The sequence below is a fragment of the Rhinatrema bivittatum genome, chromosome 13, assembly GCF_901001135.1.
Source record: "Rhinatrema bivittatum chromosome 13, aRhiBiv1.1, whole genome shotgun sequence".
Taxonomy (NCBI): Eukaryota; Metazoa; Chordata; class Amphibia; order Gymnophiona; family Rhinatrematidae; genus Rhinatrema; species Rhinatrema bivittatum.
In genome coordinates this window covers 69,787,563-69,802,826 of record NC_042627.1, presented here as the reverse complement: position 1 = coordinate 69,802,826, position 15,264 = coordinate 69,787,563, and the positions used below count along the sequence as shown (strand labels likewise).

At 40.0% G+C, this 15,264-nt stretch overlaps 1 protein-coding gene across 8 annotated transcripts in view; it reads right to left on the bottom strand.

Annotated features, from left to right (window-relative positions):
- Positions 1-15,264, bottom strand: part of NTRK3 (neurotrophic receptor tyrosine kinase 3) — a 932,433-nt gene that overhangs the window by 403,511 nt on the left and 513,658 nt on the right. For 5 of the 8 annotated variants that reach the window (XM_029575291.1, XM_029575284.1, XM_029575292.1 and 2 more), the window contains exons 8-10: positions 10,859-11,155; positions 4,383-4,406; positions 3,634-3,701 (exon numbers count right to left, since the gene is read on the bottom strand). In XM_029575291.1, the coding sequence (XP_029431151.1) occupies positions 3,634-3,701; positions 4,383-4,406; positions 10,859-11,155 (389 nt within the window). The remainder of the gene's footprint in view (positions 1-3,633; positions 3,702-4,382; positions 4,407-10,858; positions 11,156-15,264) is intronic. The other 3 variants (XM_029575285.1, XM_029575286.1, XM_029575288.1) reach the window with 3 other exon arrangements.

The following is a 15,264-nucleotide window of genomic DNA, read 5'->3' as shown; positions in this document are numbered from 1 at the left end:
GTCGATTTTAAAACGAGCGTGCGTGCGCCCATACACGCACATATCGCTGTGCAAGCGAAGATATGCTAGACTTTGTAATCATGCACGCACTTACCCACGTTTGTTTTAAAATGCAACAACCACGCATAAGTATGCTCCTAATTTTAAGAGTTTACTCGAACACAGCCAGTGTGCGTATGTCTTCAATAGGACCATGTCGGCTTTTAACATGCATATGTCAGCATTTTTTTAAAACATGCTCACGTGAGGCTTATTCCCTTTTCCAATTAGTCTACCAGTTTGTCCAGTTAATAGCAAGGTCTTTCAGATCCCTCTGGTTCTTCACCCTCAGCTAACACCTTCACCTCCCAGCTAACACAGATCCCTCACCCTGTCCTTGTAGCTCTAAAACTTGAGATCTACACTTACTCCTCATCAGAAGCAGCAGTAAAGTTACACAGATATCTTGTGTGCACGCATTAAGGGTTTTGTTTTTAAAATTCAGAGTTAGGCATGTAAGTCTTGGTCCCTCCCTGGAATGTTCATGCTCCGCCCCTTTCTGCCCCCTTATTTCTCATGGGTGCATGGATACTTACCCGCATATTTTGTGGCTTTTTAAAATCTGCGTTGAATGTGCGTGGCCCACATATGCGCTTATGTGGGCATTTTTGTGTGAGCAACACTTTTAAAATTGACCTGTAAGGATTCTAAAGAATTCAAAAAACTCCTCAAGACATTCTTATTTAATGAAGTTTTTCAATACATATCAGCTATGCTAACATGGTGTCTTCTTTGTAATTAATACCCCATTAGTATATTACATTTTCACTCAGGCGATGTATTATTTGAAATGCAAATTGTGTTTGTTCTTGTCACAAATTTTGAATTATATACATTTTTATTGGTCCCCCACTCGGAACTTATTGGAGGGCAGGTAACAAACATTTTAAACAAATAAATAAATAAATAACATAATCAGCCCCTTGCTATTTTTTTACTGACCTAGTGGGGATGAAGATTAACTCCCAAAACTGTAATTACTTGACTGGGAGTCATCTTAAGACCCTAACTATGAATGCTCAAATTTCTACTGTGGTGAAAAATGTTTTTATTATATTTGTATGTTGTGTCAACTGTAATATTATTTTAAAAGGAAAGACCTAGAAACATTGGTTCCATCCTTATCCTTAGTAGATTGCATTCCTGGAAGGCCCTATATCAGGTCTCTACAGTTCGGCAGATCAGGAGACTTCAGTTACTTCAAAACGGAGCAGCCAAATCGTCACTTGATGCAAAGAAGTTTGATTTCGTTTTACCCTTTACTGACAGAGTTTCAATGACCCCCTGTTAATTAAAGCATCACATTTAAAATCTTTTGTTTAGGGCATAAAGCCTTATGAGCTGGAATGTTCACTTCGTTATCTAAGAATTACTTAAAGTTACAAAATCAGATAAAAACCTGTTCTTTTCACAAGCCTATAAGGAATAGGTAATTATTTTGAAATCACTGAGATTTCTGGTTATTTGAAATAGTCTCTCTAATTATTTTAACTTTTATTTTAAAGTTTATTTGATTTTTTTAATTTGATTTCATTGTTATTCCTTTTACTGTATGCAGTGTATTGCATTTTATCTTAAACCACTTTGTTGAAGGAAAAGTGGTTAATCAACTAGAATAACTAATAATAAACAATAATGTAGTGGAAGGTAGTCAAATCATCCTGCTACTTGTAGCATTTATTTACTGGAAGTAAGTGAAGTGTAGGAAGTGCGTATTTGAAATGTGTGATAGTAGAGTGTGCACACTCAGAGGTTAACATGTCATGTGACCTTCCACCTCTCCCACGTGTACTAAAGCCATACCACCAGTTCATGCTCAGCAACTATGCCATTTCTTCCTAGGATCTTAGCATAAGCAATACTGTTGCTCAGTGCAAGTAGGCTTTGTTGAATCCCTCGTTTGCCCCACTACAGCTTGAAGTAAATTGCCATATGCATTTCTATATCTAAACCAAAACCTAGTTCCTCTCCCTTTTTCTTACCATTTTTCCTTTACCTTCACTTTCAACTACTCTCTGTATTTATCCCAAGCATGTCTGAATTCTGTCATGGATTTATTTATTTAGATTTTTATATTCCGCTTTTTTGGCACTTCAAAATGTATATCAAAGCGGATTACATTCAGGTACCATAGGTATTTCTGCCAAGGTGTGGGAGGCTGGACTCAGGGAGCAACCCCACAGAAGCAGCATAGGGTTGCAAGGCAGGACTAGGACTGGTCTTCTATCTAACCAGACCCCTGCCCCACAGGTTGAACCCTTGTGTTTTGGGGGCCAGTAGGACTTTCCTCCTGGTGAACATCATGGTGCTTCATATACTGGATGGAAGCTGGAGACAAGGCATAGGCTGAGAGCTGGATGCAGGCACAGTTTGGGAGCTGGATATGGGCTCAGGCTAAGAACTGGATCCAGGCAAGCTGAACCAAGCATAAGAGCAAAGCCTGGGAAAAAGACAAGGGGATGATCTGGACTAGGCAGGACAAAGACAGGACTGAAAAAGGACAAGCCTGAACAAAGACTAGGATAAGACAGGAAACAGGAAACAAGAAAGCCCAACAGCACACAAAACAGGGTAAGGTAACCCTAGTAGGTCCGGAGGCCGCAAGGTAGTGTTGGTAGGCCCAGAAGGCCACAGAGCAATAGAGGAGAGCCTAGAAGGCTACAGAGCAAAGCAAGAAAGCCTAGATGGCTACAGAGCAAGAACAGGAATCAAGATAGGCCACAGAGCAAGGCAAGAGGCCAAGACAGACCACAGAGCAAGGTAGGAGGCCAAGATAGGCCAGGAGACAAGGCAGGAGGCCTGGGTAGGAAGTAAGGCAAGGTAGGAAGCCAAAATAGGCCACAAGGCAAGGCAGAGAAACAAAGCAAGGCCAGGCAGGTCAAGGAGATGAGTTGACTCAATGAAGAGGCACTGAGGGATTGGATAAGCTGGGTTAAGTAGGGCTGGGGCTGCGGTATCAAGCAATCAATGAGGAGGTAACTTATGCTGCTGGGAGCAGAGCTCGCACAAGACCTCTGCTGGTGGGGAAGCTGCATAGCAGGCTGAACCATGGCAAAGGGAGGCTGCATAGCAGGCAAGACTATAGCTATTTCCTTACTACCATCTTTACTAGCAGACTATTCCCTGAATCTACCATCTAGGTAAAGGAGTATTTTCTCATAGTTCATCTCATTCTTCTTTTCCTCAGCTTCATATTATGACCTTGTGCCTTTAAATTTCTTTTTCTATGAAAAATGCTACAATCTTATACTTTATTGAGCACTGCTAGGTACTTAAAAGTTTCTTGTAACTTGATAATTGATTACTACTATTCACACAAATCAGGTTATCAAATGTGAATGTCTTTGTTTTAGAGCACAAATTTCATTTTTGGAACATTTGGCTCTGCACAACTCTGAAAGGTAAGAACTTGTAACCTGCCACTTTAAATAAGCAACAAATTAGACAACATACATAACAGTCGAATAAAAAATAAAATTATGCCAGTAGAAAATGGTGAAGCCCAAGCTAATATGCCTGCTCCCAGCATAAATAGCAAATTAATAACCAAACCAAACTAGGAGATAGATCTCTACAAGACAGGATGGAACTTGCCCCAAAAGTGTCTTCCTCTGGTTTGTGAGTCACGCTGATCGGTGGCGTTGGACTTACTTCAAATTCTGCTATAGAAACAAAAAGAAATATAACAAATACTGAGTGCAATGTTTGCACATACTTCCCTGAAAGTATTTCCTGATTATTTTGTGTACTTGTGATTACCAAGTTGTCTGACAGAATGGAGAAATAAAATCTTCCATTCCACAATGAATCAACATGGTTTTGATGGCATTTGAATTTCGGCCATCAACCATGATACCCCATACCGTATCAATTATGCAAACTTTACTTTTATCAGCCATGGTGGTCATTTTTATTATTCTTTATGAGGTCTATATATTCAGTAAGCCAGTTAGTTCATAAGTTATCTGGCTAGAGTTAGCCGGATTACTTATCCAATATATTCAGCTGGATAAACGTGGCGCTGCATATACTTTCAGAAGGTTATCTGGCTACCTGTAGCTGGATAATTTAAAAATCTAACTGGCTATGTTTGAATATAGCCATTTAGGTTTTTAAGTTATCCATCATCATGTAACTGGATAACTTGCTAAGTAACCGGATATTTTGAAAAGATATCCAGGTATGTAATGCTGTTTTATTAAATAGAAAACATAAAGGTGTTCACTATACTACATTAGGCACTTGGTTAAAGAATTTAATGTTTCCTTGAGTTCCAGGCACATTATTCATAAAGTTTATATATTTAAAAAATAATGATTAAAAAGCAGGCAAGAAGAACTCACCTGGATCGAAGTAATATATAGTATCTGTGAAAAGGACAGAGAGATAATTACAATCAATAAAATGATAAACAGCACCTATGCAAATACACTTTAGTCAGGCATACTACATCAACTTCGTAAACTCAGAAGTGGATCTGTCCTTGTCTAGTAATATTCCCTTCAAAATCACTTACGGGACGATACAGTAAAGTCTGCGGGAGAGCGGGCAAACGCCCGCTCTCCCGGCGTGCGCACCGGCCACTCACCGGTGCGCACGATTCAGTATTTAAATTAGGTCCATATATACCCTTATATAGTTGCTGCTAACCAGAGGAGAAGATGGGTGAAAATTTGGTTCCAAGGCTACTTTGAGCATTTGAAGAGGGCCCAAAATATCCAGGTTTTGCAATCACTAACAGCACATCAACTTGCCCTGGAGAAAGGCTTTAAGCTTTTCATTGTCTTTAAAAATGCAAACAGAATTAATTTTCATCTCGTATGGGTATATCAAAGTAGATTTAGGGAGACCAGATCTAATTTATTTTTAAACAATTATAATGCCATTTTATTTATTGAATGTATATAGACTTTCTCCTCCCTACATCTTCTCTCTTTTCTCCACCTTACATTCTCACCAAGCACCAGCACCACCACAATGCTGGGTTTCTGATGAGCAGAGAATCCAATTTTACTAAAATCTTTGCAGTAATGAATGGGACAAATATCCACTTCTAAGTAGGTTCTGGTTTCCAGGCTCATTATCGTGATCCAAGACAGATTGGAATCCAGATGTTCAATACATTAACTCTAACCCACTCTCTTATTCATCAAGCTATTAATATAGGAATGGAAAGATCACCCACAAATTAATATGAACCGGTAAATCAAGAAGTATCATCACAAACGTTTTTGATAGTCAACATTAAAACAATATGAAAGGAAATGTCAATCACTGTATAGCTCTACAGACACTTGTATGATGGATAATATTTGCACCTCAATCCTGCCAATTTTCATTGAAAATTCAGGTGAATGTGGAAAGTTGTGTACCTCCATACTTTGGAGGTGGGTGCAATGTTGCATGATGTAATATTCTTGGGGATTCTGAAATGAAATCTCTGCATATATTTTACAGTGACCGCCCCAACTTCATCCTTCCGGCCTCTACTCTTTTGAGTACCGGTAAAAGTACTTCCACAATCATAGAGCAAGCGCAATTTTACCCATATTCATGGGGTGGGGGGAGCCATTTTTAAACCCTGTCTTTATGGATGAACTTGCTTTGAAATATTCTAAAAGGGCCATCATTAATTTTGACATTTTGAATGGGATTGGTGCTATAACCTGAAATCTGGAGGTCATAATACCATACTAAAAATCATCATGTGGCATCCTAATTGGGCTGCAATAGATACCAGCGATCAACACAATCAGTTTTTATCAAGTTTTCATACAGATTTACAGGAAAATCACAATGAGGGTAATTTTCAAAGGTCCTGCATGAATTATCGCATAAGTGGGCACATAAGTTACACCTACATTTAAAGCTGCCTTACGTGGATATATGCAGTTTGAAAAGTGTCCCATAAAATCTGCCCGTGCACAACTTACACTTAAGTTTGGTAAGCAAAAAAAACTGTTCTTGAAAATATTTGTGCACGTGGTGAAATTTCACAAAGTCTGAGTTCAAACTCCATCCATGCTCCATCCCAGAAATGCCTCTGCTCAGTCCAAATAAACCCGAGGACATGAAATATGTCAATACATTTTTCCGCATAGAAAAAGGAGAATTTTGTAAAGGCGCTTCTGCAAAAAAAGCACGGTTTTCCCCACAGAAATTCCTGTGAAAACTACCCCCTCAATGTACAAAAAAAAAAATGTTTTCTCATTTTTCAGAGCTATTTTTTGAAAATGAATACATCTGAATGCCAGAGAAAAGGCAATTGAAATACTTTCAAAGAACACAGAGAATTCTAAATGACGAGGAGAGGAAAATCTAATTAGATCTCAGAAGGCAGCAATAAGGAATGACAAAGGTGGGACTACAATATAGGGAACTCCTCACCATGTCAAAAGAGATTTTAATTAGTGCTGAACCCTTGGCTTACCTATTACTCACTCACTGTTTGACCTTAGGTCATTGAATTATGAATTGCCCTCGCTAGTCTGCCTAACTATTATTGGGTAATTAAAACAAATTTGCCCTTTGGCAATCTTAATGCAATCCAAGAGCCAAGATGGTGCTTCCAGGCCATCCATCCCTGAGGAAGATCCCATATAGATTTCTGAAACATTTAAAATACACTGGGATCCCTCTTTGGCTGAAACACACTGCACACATCTGAATTATTATTATGTAGAAGTAGAAGCTGAGATATGGTAAATGTCTGTGAAACTAACAAAACATCATGCTTTGTTTCTATTGTTATTTGCCAGGAATATGCTGTAAAAGGGACATTTATTTTGAATATTTAGGATCTTATTCTACTATGCTGTCTCCAACGATCTGTTTTTTGTGGGAGCACAGGAGGTGTCAACATGTTGGCCATGCACATTCCTATCTATTAGGGATGTGCGCAGCCAAAACTTTCATTTTGATTAATGTCCATTTTTTGGGGGGGCCCTATTTTGACCTAAACCTTGTTTGGGGATTTTTGGGGGGGGGGGTTTATTTTATTTTGTTTCATTAAAAAGCATTCAGTATTTGCACTGTTCGCAAATAGCATAACATTATTTCAAATACTGGGGAAGATTTTTAAACATACGCACGCGCGTAATCCCCGTATTTTACGCACGTGGGCGATTTAAAACCCGAACATGTGCTATTTAATGAAATAAATGAATACAAAAGTTTTCAGGATTTTCAGGGGAACTGGGAATTTATTTTGTGACAAAAGAACCTGAAATGAAAATGTCCGTGTCGGTTAACATTGTTATTCATTTTTAAAGGAAAGTGCATCCCTAATATAATAACACAAAAATGTATAAAAATGTAGTATTGTTTAGGGCTGAATTAAGAGGAACGTAAAAAAAAAAAACCTGCTTCCCACTTCAAAAATACCAATTATACTTCCTCATTCTTAATGAATTGCATGCACACACATATTTCATCTACATTATAGTACAGGGACAGGCAACACCAGTTCTCGAGTGCTGCATGCCAGCTGGCTTTCCAGGATATCCACAATGAATATGCATGAGATACATATGCATGCGTGAACCCACAAAACCAAAGACAATTGTTACACTGGTAATTAATTTATAGAAATTTATCTCGCCAAATATGTGTAGGCCCCTCACTCACAGGGTCTGTCAAAGACATACAGACTCCTAAATCGGTATAGGGCCACCTTGCTTTAATTATAAACGATTTGAATTTTTGCAATTTTTACTTTTTACTTAAAATGTCAGGCAAGTAAACGATTTAAATTTTTGCAATTTTTCATCAAAATTGATGAAAAATTGCAAAAATTTAAATCGTTTACTTGCCTGACATTTAAGTAAAAAGTAAAAATTGCAAAAATTCAAATCGTTTATAATTAAAGCAAGGTGGCCCTATACCGATTTAGGAGTCTGTATGTCTTTGACAGACCCTGTGAGTGAGGGGCCTACACATATTTGGCGAGATAAATTTCTATAAATTAATTACCAGTGTAACAATTGTCTTTGGTTTTGTGGGTTCACACATATGGTACGCTGGAATACAGTGAGTGTAAGGGTAGAGATTTGTGATACATATGCATGCAACAGAGGCAGTACATGCAAATACAAATCACGAATATTCAATTTTCAATGTGGATATCTTGAAAACCCAACTGGCTAGTGGTGCTCGAGACTGCCTACCCCTGTTATAGACATCAAAAGAGTATCAGTGCATATTGATGATTGATTTAATCTTATTTTCATTTTATGTTTTTCTCATATGTACCACTGGGCCTTTGCAGATCCCACAGAGACTATGTGCTACTGAGATCTGGGCTGATTTCTACATTTTTTATTAATCTACTTTCCAAAGGAAAAGAAGGCTTATAAGATTGCTATATTATATGTGTGTGAGAGTATATATATTTTTGCTTGATGTCCTATCTAAACCAAATGTTCAGGACATGTCTAGGGGAGAGGGAGGCACATAAGAACTCTTACAGGTTGTGTTTTTTTCTGGATTGGTATGTGCATCCCCCAAAGTAGGCTCCTGTAGTTCTGGGAAGAAATTATTGTTTACAGTTTTACTCACTTCTATGGGGTTTTTTTTATAATTACAGAAAACGATCAGACCTCTATCATTGACCTTGATCATTATGTTTGCACACATTGAAAGAAAGTTCCACTAATCACAAATTTCCTTGAGTTAAAAGTGCTGAATCTGGCATGACTGAAAGGAGGCAACTCAAACTCATACATTCCTGGCATCCCAGTGCTTAGAGAGAATACTGAAACATACTTCCGGGTCAAGGGACTAAAGTGAGGATCTTAATGGTAATAAGCAGGGAACAAGGATCATTAAAAGAGATAATGTGCACTAGGGATGTGAATCGTGTGCCCGATCGTTTTAACGATCTGGATTGGCTGGGAGGGAGAAAAAAATCAGATCGGCATGATTTAAAAAAAAAAAATCGTTTTTCTGAACAGTGCGCACTAACGCGAGTTAGTGCGCACTATCAAAAATTGTTACTTAATGGTTTAAAAGTAACATTTGAGGAAATGTTCGTTAGCTAGAGGTGCTTGGTGCTGTCCCCCGTGGCCATTTTGCTACCAGATATAGCATGCACTAGCCAGAAAGAGAAAAAAAGTGCCAGCAGGCTGCAGCAGTGACAGTGCCAGCAGTAGCCACTAGCCAGTAGCCAGTCTAGCCTCAGCCTGCTCTTTAAATTTAACCACTGTAAATATAATAAATTAATAATAAAGTTTTTTGTTTAGTTTTTCTATAGTATGTTAATGTTTTGAAGCTCAGGTTGTAAGTTTCTTTATTAAATGTTTTGTTTCACTAAAGTAGAATATAGAGAAGTACTTAATTTCATGTTATGTAAAGTTTCTTTAGTTTAATACACAAAGTACTTCATTTTATTTTATTCTACTCTGGTGAAAAAAAGAAGTTTAGTTTAACACAGGAACTGCAAACTTGAGCACAGTGAATTGGGGGGGGGGGGAAGAGGGATGTGAAGGGGGAGACAGCCCCTGCATTCAGCAGCTCTGATTTTCTGAAGAGATCTGTCCTTCAGAGACCAAAGAGTGGGACTGCTTGGCCCTTCACCTCCCCCTTTCCCTTCCCTTTGTCAAGCTACCAACTGTTTCCATTTCCCATCCCCCATATATTAAACCATCACCTCAGTGGGAACCTTGGTAACATCAATAAATAAGAGGGCAGCCAATAGGAATACATATTCATTCCTAACTGACCTTAACTGACCTGAAAAGTGTCAAATTGTATCATTTTCTGTTAGTGCGCAGTAACTCCTGTTAGTGCGCACTAACCCGATTAACAAATTTTTTTACAATAAATTGGGGGAATTTCTATTGTATCACACTCTTTAACGATTAATGACGATATTAAAAATATCGGATGATAATTTAAATTGTTAAAAAACGATTCCCATCCCTAATGTGCACATATCTCATTTTACTAAATCAGATACAGCTATCTACCGAATATGATCTTTCAATAAATGTTGATTACTATGTCAAAAGTTATTTTTGAAGGAGGATCTCTAATAATTAGCTTTCTGTATGTTTCTATTTCATACATGGGAACTTCTCATACTTCACCACGAGTACTTCAATAGATGTATCAACTTTTATTCGTGGACTGACATGGCAACTACTTTGTTCAAGTTTTATTACAAATGCTTAGCCTTACTTGGAATGCTAATTCCCCTTTGTGTTGAATTGCCTAAACAGGAACTTACTAATAAGTATAAATAAACATAGCAGTCACTTTCTAATAGTCCAAATTCTGCTTTATGTAATTTATAAAAAAAACTAAATTTGAGTGGTCTGGCAAATAACCTTGACAATAATCCTGGACACTAAGATGAAGAAAAAAATTGGTTATTTTTATCCCTTAGCAGTTTGATAAAGTGATGCGACCGTGACCTAAGAGTTGGACAACTGATAAAGTTGCCACCGTATCCCAGCTCAATCAATAAGGCTGATCCAGTTTCCTTTCTACGTATTACATGCATTGATTTGTAGTTCTGATTTTCTCATTGATTACTCCTAGAAAATTAGAATTACAAATCCATGCATGGAAAGAGGTAGATCCAGGACTGGATCAACCTATTTAGTTGATCTGGGATGAGGTGGCAGCTTGGGTCCTTATTATTCAGAAGTAGCAGTGAAAGATTTATCTCTATAGGAATCTGTTCCAAACCTTAGTCTTGGATATTATTATAGAATCAGCATAAGGAAATGAAATCTGGGGAAAGCAGAGAAAGGGGAGAAAAAGAAAGCTGAGAACAGTTTGATATTTCAGGTCATGTGAGGACTTTGCAGGAACTCACCTGGAAAAGGCTGCTCAAGAAAGTGGGCATGGACTGATTCTTTGGCAACTCCAAAATTATTGGTGGCGATAAGTGTGTAATTGCCATTGTAATAGTGAGTGGGCTTGTTAAAGAGCAAGCAGCCCTTAGAGATGTCACCTTGCTCGAAGAACTCGGTACGGATAAACTCCACTTCTCCTAAAGGCTGGCCATTATGGAGCCACTTTATGATTGGCTGAGGGTTCCCACGAACAGCAAATTCAATGCAGTCTTCATGATATGTTACTGGCTCTTCCAAAGTCAAAATTTTTGGTGGAACTGTGAAAAGTATGAGAAAGAAGAAGTTAAGATACTAGCGCAAGGCCATATTTTAAGTCTTTTGACAGAGGCCAAGCTCAATGACCATGTGAAGCCAATGCTGTATAAGCTTAATTGGCTCACCATTGACAGCAGAATAAAACTTAAAGTACTTTGTATGGTATTCAAATACCTGAACAGTACAGCACCGGCATGCTTGTCTCATCTCCTGCCCACATACGAGGGACGTTTGGTCCTCCCACCAGACCCTTTTTTCCAGTCCCCTCACTCACTTCAGCAAGGCTAGCCTGCATGCATTCAGTTGCTTCAGTCAACTTAGGAGGAAAATATCCCACAAGACTTTCACAAGAAAACCCCTTACTCTTCCTTTCGAGAAAGAATTAGCCAAGTCTTCTCCTGAATTTAGCATTTCTACCCTTCTTACTGCTAGATATTCTCCCTTAAAAAATAAAATACTGCTTTCATATTTATGTGTCATGTTTGTTTATCTTCTTCTGAGGCATTCTCGCTATTCTATGAAATCAGTGTATTGCTACCTAGACGGTTTTGCATTATTAAATTCACAGTTTTCTGTTCCTATGCTCCCTCCTCTTCCTGCCCCCCTCCCCCGACCCATGTACTGCAATTAACATCTGTCTTTGTAAACTGCCAGTGGATTGGTTTATCAGTGGGCCGGTTGAATTGGTCACATGATAATAAACTGTAGCGTGAGCTCGGAATGCTGTTCCCGCAATCTGGAAAATGGCCCAGAGGAGCCACAGCCTGAACCCAGCTAGAAGGGCCTAAATGGAAGAAGAAAGGTTGTGGGACAGCGACAGCAAAAGAAAAAATTAAGAGAGGCTGCGGGTCCCCCCACCTGAACCCAGGCTAACGATGGAAAAAGAGCAAAATGAGAGAGGCTGCAGGCCGGTGACAGCCAAAAAAAAAAAATTAAGAGAGGCTGTGGGCCACCCCTGGAGCCCAGGCCAGCAGTGGCTGAAGAAAATAAGAAAGGCTGCAGGCCCCTGCTGGAGCCCAGGCCAGCTGCAGCTGAAGAAGAAAATTAGAGAAGCTGGGGACCGGTGACGGCCAAAGAAGAAATTAGGAGTGGCTGCAGGCTGCGGGCTGCAGCCGAAGCCCAGGCTGGCGACAACCAAAGAAGAAAATGAGAGAGGCTGCAGGCCTGCAGTGATCAAAGTAAAGAATGAGATACCAGCAGTGGATGAAACAAAAAATGATAAACTGTGTATATGAGAGTGAGAAGGAGCCCACTTGTGTGTGTGTGAGAGAGAATAGAGAAAGAGAAGAAGCCTGCTTGTGTGTGTGAGAAAGTGAGAAGGAGCTCGCTTGTGTGTGTGAGAGAGTGAGAAGGAACTCACTTGCGTGTGTGAGAGTGAGTAGAAAGCTGCTTGTGTGTGTATGTGTGTGTGAGAGAGTGAGAAGGAGCTTGCTTCTGTATGTGTGAGAGTGAGAAGAAAGCTGCTTGTGTATGTGAGAGAGTGAGAAGGAACTTGCTTGTGTGTGTGAGAGTGAGCAGAAAGCTGCTTGTGTGTGTATGAGTGTATGAGAAATAGGGAGTTGCTTATGTGTATCTGTGAGGAAGGAGAAAGTTTGTACATCCCCTTTCTCCTGCTAATCCACGACAATCTTAGGATGACTGGAAATCAAACATTCCCAGGTATATAAAAAGCAGGGGATATTTTTTTTATCCTTACTAAATCCAATTGTTGTGGATTATTTGATGTGTCTAACAAACACCAAACAAAATTTCAAAACATAAAATTTAAAAAACTGTTTTTATTTATTGGATATGCTATTTATGTGATATTTTTAAATATTTGTTCTTTTTTAAAGTATGATTTTACTATTATGTTTTATATTTCTTGGCTTTATTGTTTGATGTTTTATGAGGAATAGTAATGTTTATGGTTTTTTGTACACAGTGGCTTGGGGTTTCCAGTTCAGTTTTTGTCTCCACATTTCTGTATATACTTTATGATCTCTTCTTATTCTGTATTTGGTGAGGGTCTGTCTGTGTTCTGCCTGTCTCAGACTCAGGCAAAGTATTCTGCTATGGTGTTTCTGTGTAGGGATCTATAGCAGCTTGGCTTGCTCTGTTTTCCTAATAGGAGGTATATTCAGAAGTAGCAGTGAAAGATTTATCTCTATAGGAATCTGTTCCAAACCTTAGTCTTGGATATTATTATAGAATCAGCATAAGGAAATTAAATCTGGGGAAAGCAGAGAAAGGGGAGAAAAAGAAAGCTGAGAACAGTTTGATATTTCAGGTCATGTGAGGACTTTGCAGGAACTCACCTGGAAAAGGCTGCTCAAGAAAGTGGGCATGGACTGATTCTTTGGCAACTCCAAAATTATTGGTGGCGATAAGTGTGTAATTGCCATTGTAATAGTGAGTGGGCTTGTTAAAGAGCAAGCAGCCCTTAGAGATGTCACCTTGCTCGAAGAACTCGGTACGGATAAACTCCAGACGGGGCCACCGCCGACAGCGCGACCGCACGAAGCACCGCTCCAGGCCCGCTCCCCTCGCGGCCGAAGCCCGCCCCCCACCGAGAACCGGCCAACCAGCAGACGGCTGCAAGGCAACCAATCACATCACGACTAGTGACCAACAGCACCTTCAAATTCAGACATCTCAGGCGCCGCGCGCCGAACGTCGCGCGCCGAAGGAGCGCGTCAAAGGGGCTTGCCCCTTTGTCTCGCCCCTTAGTTGCAGCCCCGAAGGAGCCCCGACCCTAACCCGGAGTAGCCACAGACAATCCTCTGCTTACTGTAACGTTCTCGGGGACCCTCGGCCTTCACACAAAGTCTAACCTACCAATCCCTTAAAAACCAGCTTCCAACTCAACAATCGACAGCAACAAACTACATCTGACCACCTAGCAGCATTCATCCAGCACCAACTCCAGACAACCAGCACCAGACAACACCTTTCGCCTCTCAGCACTCAACCATCTTCTCAAGCTACTTTCCCATCATGCACCCCATAACCATCCCTATCATCCACAACCAAAGATGGAAAGCACCCAAGCTCCCCACCACACCACTACACCACAACCGCCAACAGAGACTCAGACCCATCATGCTGACACCAATCACCCAATGCCTCGGCCTGGCTCTTTTCTCAATCACACTGTTTAATGCGCAATCCATATCCAAGAAAACACACATACTTAACGACTTCTTATCCGACTCTAAACCAGATATCTGTGCCATCACAGAAACCTGGTTAAAACCAACCGACACAACTCTAATCAACCAGCTTCCTATCCAGACCTACGACATACTGTCCATACCCAGACGCAAAAAAAGAGGAGGAGGCCTCCTCTTAGCAACCAAAAAAACACTAGGTCTGTCATTGCAGACATCCAACACCATAGCCAACTTGGAATTCGCTTTATTCAACTCAAAGCATCTGACTATAGCACTAATCTACGCTCCTCCCGGTCTCTTGGAATCAGACCCTTCCCCTATCATAGAACTAGCAGCAAAACACTTAAATTCAGGAAAACCAACTATCCTTATGGGAGACTTCAACCTCCACGTGGATGTCCATCCTCATTCTTCCAACTGCAAAACCATTCTCGCCTCCCTCACCCATATGGGTTTCAGACAAATTGTGACAGAACCTACCCACAAAGCTGGTCATACCTTAGACCTGATCTTTATAAACGAAGGTCTATCTTCCCACACCACTCCAACCTGCCTTGCGGTTCCTTGGACTGACCACAGAATCATCTCTTCAATGTTAAAGATCCCTGAGCCTCTTCCCCTAACAACCCAAACTATTAACATCTCAGTCAGGAAACAGTGCTCAGGAGATCACCTAAGCAAACACCTAGCCAAAGAACTAACGAATCTGGACCTCACCGACGCTAACTCAGCAACTTCATCATGGCTCAACATCACTAACAAGGTTGCAGATCATGTATGTCCCTTGACTACTAAGTCTATTAACCCGGACAAAGATAACAGAAAACCTTGGTTCACCACAAAACTGAAGTCTCGTAAACACGAGCTTAGAAGCAAGGAAAACCTATGGCGTAAAAGCCCTTCTACAACAACCCTCCTCAACTACAAATCATGCCTCAACACCTACAGAAACGAAATCC